Genomic DNA, 6584 nt, shown 5'->3' with positions numbered 1-6584 from the left:
GGTTCATAAAGCGAATTCCACACAGTTTAAGCTCAGTTGTGGCATCTTATGCTGGGAAAATAGTTGAATTTGCTTTATCGAACCTTATCAACCTCTCAATCAGTAAATCAGACTAACTGAAATAAGCCGAGCTTATTCGGTGAACTTGCTTTATGGGGTTCATGGGTTACTAAAAGACGAAAAACAAGTCATATAACACTGGACTCATGGTCCAAAAAAAACAGGTTGTGAGTATAATGGACAAATTATTTGAATTTCATATGTGTTATTGAAGGATTTGAACACCTGCTTCCAACTGCTGGGAAACTGTCTGGGAATATTTCAGGAGGAAACGGCTGAAAGGATCAGTGTACTCCGTGTAAATAAAAGTCCCCTGATCTGCCAGATGTTTAATCCCTGTGTGTGAGACACAGCCTCAGCTAACACTCAAGGCTTTGTGAAAGTCTTGGTAAACAGATTTCACCATCGTGGGATGTCCTGTCTGAGGGGACCACCTGTTCAAAACGCATGTAACTTGGGAATCTTCCCAATCATCTGGCCATTTCAGTCAGGGCTGCTGTCATGCAAACACGATCAGTCCTCTCACGGATTAGTTTACAATTTACAATCCCATGAGATTCTTGCCTTTGTTCTTGGGACGCTTGGGCTTTCTCAAACTCTTCTTGTCTGAGTCTTTGTTGTTACGACTGGCTTTGATTTCTGCTTCCCAATGTTTTCTCACCATTGTGTAGAGCCTCATAGTGGCCTGAGCATCTTGGACCTGGTCGACATTAGAAGAAGAGAGAGGGGGATCAGTCCATGGGTCTGTTTTACATTTATTTTTATAGATAGTCTTTGAAATTTGGTTTTCTAAATCAACTGTTATGAATAAAGGAAAGCGAGGTAGAGATTTTAAGCACACTGTTATGTATATTTTAATAAGTGGGCGTGTGTGTTGTTGACTTACGGATGAATGTTCGCCCTGTTGGACCTTAACGTGGAGTATCTCTCTGCAGAGCAGTTTCAACGAAGGTCGACTACTCTAATAAGAAACACAGAAAGAAATCCCACAATATAAAACAGTGATTCTGAGAAGTGGTCCATGTGCACATGATGGGAAATGGTAAGTGGAATAAGTACCTTTACAGTCTTCCTAAAAGGTTTGTACTTCTGAGTGTCACGGATTTTCTTTTTTGGATGATCCAAGAGTAAAATCTGAAACCGGAGTTTAAGATTGGTTTACAAGTGCTTACATGTATTAGTTATTCTTAGTTCCCCTTTCAGTTATTACGTCCAGCATACCTTTAGGTCATTGTGCAGCGCGTGTCCAACCACTATTCTGCCTTGCAAGATCTCAGCAACCTCCCTCTGCACAATCCGAACATCCTCTCCTGCAATGAGGGAAACACGGATGAAAAATTATGATATAATAGTAAACAGAGACTATTTTAAGTGATTAACTAAACTTGATTCAGTTTCTCACACAGTAGTTTGGTCATAACATATTTCACGACTCACCGTCTTTGATGTCCTCTGGTCGGATGCCACTGACAGCTGTCCTGTAGTCTGTCACCTTCTCTGTGGGTTTCACATATTTGTCATAGATGCATTTCCCAAAGAGGTTCACGAGGGACGCGCGAGCCAAGATGCTGTCCTCTCCATCAGGACCAACTCCCACCATCTCGCAATCGATGGCCACGGCTTTGGTGAGGCTAACGGTTGCCGAACGGGAAACAGGGTGAAAAGAGAGGACAGTTCTCACTACTACATAAGCCTGCTTGTGGTAGATCTATTATCTCTGTTTTGTTACATATACTGTTAACCAGAAACAGCTTTAATGGCCTAAGTGGTACGTCGTGTACAAAGTTTGAGAACCACTGAACTAAAATATGCAAAAACAGCAGTATTGTCCTTAAAAAAGTACAAGCACAGACTACACCGGTGCCAAAGTTGCATTCAGGTCATATGTGATTTCTCAGTGAATGCATCACAACTGTCATTACACTTTTACCAGTATGACATGCGGAAAAAGCCACTTTGTCACCGCTCACCCCTCAAATGCTTTCTCCTTAACCAGGGCGCTCTCTGTGTCCTTGTGCTTCTGAACGCCCTGCTTCTTCCTCATGATCTCTGCCGCCTCCGCTCCCACTGTCGCCTCAATGTCGTCAGGGTCTACGTCATCAAACCAAAGGTCCGCTCTGCACAGGCACAGAACGACGTGTAGTTAGCAACCACAGTTTAGATATTTACCTGAATATCAGCAGAAGATAGTACTGTATACTTACTCTGTAGTTTTCCTCTCTTCAACCACAGGCTTCTTTTTCTTGGCTGCTTGCTCGCCATTTGACTTTCCACTGTCCTTTTTCCTTTTTGGAGCTGCAGACGGTTTTGTCTCTGGGACAGAAGGAACCTTGGAGCTCACCTGGGAGTCCTTGGGGACAACACTGTTGGAAGCAATTTTGTGCTTCACTTTTGTCCCAGTGTCTGTCTTCCTGGGACAGTCATTGCTCTTGGACAGAGTTTTAGAAGAATTCTCTTTGGTCTTCTGTTTTTGCACAACACCATTTGGAGGATTTGTTGCCACGGGTTGCTGCTTCTTATCAGGTTGACTGGCCTTCAAGACCTGTGGGAAAGTTTAGCAAAGTTATGAACAATCTTCAGGAAAATATATGATTTGTGAACAAGCTGCGGAGACAGAGCAAAGTATTTTTAATGACCTACCTCTTGTAATTTCTTCCAGTTTGCAGAGAACTGTAGGCTGTCTTTTGGAGGCACAGCTTGCTGAGTTTGAGCCGGTACTTGCTTCTTGGGTGGGGGCTTGATCTTTTTAAACTTCTCTTTCATCCACAGTTTCCTTTTCTGTCTCGTTGTGTTCTTCTTCTCTGTAGATGTGGGTCGTTGCGTTTTGTCAGGGGCTCCATTTTTCTTTGCCTTCACCTTTGACATCATGGGCACTTTGTGTGAAATGTGTCGTATTATTAAAGCCTGTTAACCGTCCTCAACCACGCTGGACCGTCAGAGCTCAGTCAGTTGGTTACCAGGCAACGTTAAAAAGGTAACTGTCAACACCGTGTCACCAACAAATGTGTCCCGGAGTAAGTTTACCGTGTACCCGCACACTCACACACGAGTTATCCCGATATTTCCTGTAACTGCTGACAAAAGTGCTCAGTAAAGTCCGGGTGATCCAAAGCCATGCTGAAATGTGTATTTCCGAGGTGTGCAGCAGCTAAATGTGTCCGGTAGAAACACTGAATCGTAACATACGTTTGTGATGGTCGAAAAAAACAATGACTCCGGTTCAGTTTTAACTAATATTTAATCCATTTTATATTATATGTAAACGCGTTGAATAATACTGTTTTGCTGTTGATTTTGCATCTTATTCTAAATACGGAAACTCCATTTTGTCGCAAGTGTTTCCCACCGGACGGAAGACGGAATATTATGTGGGACAAAGCGTAGGCACCAGGCGAGATAGTGGATCCCCGATGTTTGACAGGTAGTTTTTTTTGTGAGGCATACATCCTGAACTTCTCAGCTGTTATTTGAGCTGCTGGAGGAACCAAAAACATACGTGTTATAGGTATGTAACCCGAGAAGACTTTTGTTTTGAAGCTTCATATATTCCTTGTATTGTGTGTCTCTTCTTCATCTGTTTTGGTTGTGGTTTCAGATCATGGTGGTGAACTCTCCCTCTCCTCTGCCCGAGAGAGCCATTTATGGGTTCGTCCTTTACCTTGGCTCTCAGTTTGGCTTCTGTAAGTCATTTCTCTTCTCACTCACGTCCTGTTAGATACGATTCTGATCGATTAATCATGCTATCAGACCCACATCAGATTGTATGAAGTCTCCAATTGTTTCGATCAAGCCCATTGCAATGCTCTGCAGGCGATCTGTTTCTGCTGTTTGTATAGAATAGATTATGTAGAGTATCTGTAATATGAATGTAGGCCAGGGGTGCCCAATCCTGCTCCTGGAGAGCTACGGCCCTGCATGTTTTAGGTTTCTCCCTGCTCTAACACACCTGACTCTAATGATGTGCTCGTTATCAAGGAGCTGAAGCTTGTCACAGTTTGATAATCATTAGAGTCAGGTGTGTCAGAGCAGGGAGAAACCTGAAACATGCAGGGCAGTAGCTCTCCAGGAGCAGGATTGGGCACCCCTGATGTAGGCTATTCAGTCCCTCTGACTATCAGCCACACGTGTATTCTGTTTGTAGAATCAACAAAAATCAGACAAATTAGACAAATGTTATCCTTCTATTGTGCTTGTTAAAGAATGTACACTTGCAGTATGTAACTTAGTTAGTTTTTGTCGCCTTAAGTAGTTATGAGTGCTACTTGAGGTATAAACAGTATGGTAAATTGGCACAAAACATTTGTGAGCCTTTAAAAAAAACACACACTTGCAGTACTTGTAGTAGTATTTTTTAATGGTTTTTTTTTCATGCTGAATGACCTTAAACAACTTATTAAAGGCATCTCTCAAAAAAGAAGACTAGATTTAAACTGGTGCGTTTGCATGAGCTTTTATATTCAAATAAATATACTAATTGATTTGTCAAAATCAAAATCGCATGAGTGTTAGTCAGACAGTCCTCAACTGTATTATATCACCACTGTGTTGGAAATATATTATATGTATAAGAGAATTACAGTTCAATTGACAGTAGTGTAGTAATGTGTTTTGAACACAGTTATCATACTCATAACCATTATTCCAGCATGCCTCTGTGATATTTCAAATTACCTTCAAATGGGCATACTGACTTTTTAGTACTTAAAGGAATTTACTTAAGTTTAATGTTGTTATACCATGCCAAGTGCATTTTAAGTACAATACTGTAAATACTGTACCAAGTGCTACAGAAGTATACTTACAAATATGTCACTATTACACTTCACATGCACTTTATCTTTTTTAATTTTCATAAACTCCACATGTGCTATTCCCTGCCATTACAAGTTTAATTTCATTATTTCTTTATTTATAAGGACAACACACATTTATCAACATTACTGTAAAGAATCAGAATCATTACTTTCATTACTTTATTAATACTGCAAGGGGAAAGTCAATTTTTTCACCCTGTTATTATTCAGGTTACACACACACACAGGCCCGAAATACACACATGCACGAACAGGACCTTTATACATGCAATTAATGGAGAGATGTCAGTGCGAGGGGGCTGCCAATAGATCGGCGCCCCAAGCAGTTGGGGGTTCGGTGCCTTGCTCAACAGCAACTCGACAGTGCCCAGGAGATGAACTGGCACCTCTCCAGCCACCAGTCCACACTCCATTCATGGTCCACACAGGGACTCTAACTGGCGACCCTACGGTTCCCAGCCGAGTCACCTATGGACTGAGCAACTGCCGCCTAAATGTGTGTTAGTGTTGTTGCCAGCTGGTTTGTTTTAGAGTAACAGGAAACAGCATGACAATAGCACAGTAATGCATCAACACGAAGCAACAAAACACAGCCAAAACAATGCTAATTACTAATAGTTTGTTCAAAAAAGCTTGGAGTCAAATTAGAAACAAATATAAAAACTCTTTTTATAAACCGTATTTGTGGGACTTGATGCAATGTTTTTTGGACATGTTTGACGAAGGCCTCAAGCGTCGAGCATGTCTGAACTATGACACGGACTTTCCTTTCTTCTCTGCACAGTTCTGTATTGCCTCTGGGCATTTACTCCAGAAGAGTGGCTCCATTCAATAGGGCTCACTTACTGGCCTCAAAAGTAAGTAGAAAAGTACGAATGGATAGTTAATTATCCAATAACGAGTTCCCCCCAGCTGACCATTAAATGAAATAGTGTAAGTCAGTGAATACACCTACCGCATTACAGATTTCATGATCCATTAACTGAAACATTTTTCTTTCTTGTGCAGATATTGGGCCCTCGCTATGCCAATCTATCTGCTGGTTGCATTAGTGATCTCATTGGTGTTACTGTTGGGAGTAAACATGAACAACACCGCTCCACTCGACTCTGTGGACAACATCACAGGTGAGGACGTTGCCATAGGCTAATTGTGACCTACTGGCAGCCACAGCCATACAGGTGCACCCCATCCGTACAGTAATTAGTACTACAATGACTTCTTCTATGATAAACAAGAAGAACATAGCATTGATCTAAGGATTTTCTAAATGGCAACAGGAACATCTTTTTTAAGATAGCTTGCAGTGAAGCATTAACTTCCTGACCCTAACGCCCTTTAATGTTTCCTTTCTGTCACAGATGTGTACGCTCAAGGCCAGAGGACGACAGACTGCCACAAGGGGGGAATACCCAGACTGAATGATGTTTCCATTAGCGAAGTGAACAAAATGTTCTATCTGACGCCCAAGCTTTAACAAACAGGAACTGATTTTAGCCAGAGGCAGGGCTGAGGTGAAGCTGCAGGGGATTTGTTGTAGCGTCATTGTTTGCCCTTTTTTTATAAAAGATTCTGCTTTATTTATTTATCCAGGAAATATGCGACATGGGTCTGATCCTTTACGCACAAAGCGACGGGCTGTGGTTATAGCAGTGATGTATCACAATGTCACAATACAAACAAATGAATACTGTCACAGCAAGTTGTACA

General features: G+C 41.7%; 2 protein-coding genes across 2 annotated transcripts; one reads left to right on the top strand and one right to left on the bottom strand.

Moving 5' to 3' along the window:
- On the bottom strand, positions 1 to 3156 carry rexo4 (REX4 homolog, 3'-5' exonuclease). Its single transcript, XM_083932668.1, has 8 exons — positions 2701 to 3156; positions 2265 to 2602; positions 2031 to 2177; positions 1498 to 1691; positions 1282 to 1370; positions 1120 to 1194; positions 947 to 1021; positions 1 to 760 (listed from the first exon to the last, which is right to left on the bottom strand). The coding sequence occupies exons 1-8, from the start codon at positions 2926 to 2928 to the stop codon at positions 602 to 604; spliced, it is 1305 nt and encodes a 434-aa protein (XP_083788794.1). The 5' UTR covers positions 2929 to 3156; the 3' UTR covers positions 1 to 601.
- Positions 3157 to 3467: 311 nt separating this feature from the next.
- Positions 3468 to 6584, top strand: pigp (phosphatidylinositol glycan anchor biosynthesis, class P). The gene is made up of 5 exons (XM_083932683.1): positions 3468 to 3565; positions 3656 to 3740; positions 5659 to 5731; positions 5883 to 6001; positions 6236 to 6584. Exons 2-5 carry the CDS (start codon positions 3659 to 3661, stop codon positions 6349 to 6351), a joined length of 390 nt encoding a protein of 129 aa, XP_083788809.1. The 5' UTR covers positions 3468 to 3565; positions 3656 to 3658; the 3' UTR covers positions 6352 to 6584.

Source organism: Echiichthys vipera, assembly GCF_963691815.1.
Source record: "Echiichthys vipera genome assembly, chromosome: 18".
Lineage (NCBI taxonomy): Eukaryota > Metazoa > Chordata > Actinopteri > Perciformes > Trachinidae > Echiichthys > Echiichthys vipera.
The sequence above is the reverse complement of the archived record's forward strand: the minus strand, read 5'-3'. Positions and strand labels throughout refer to the sequence as shown.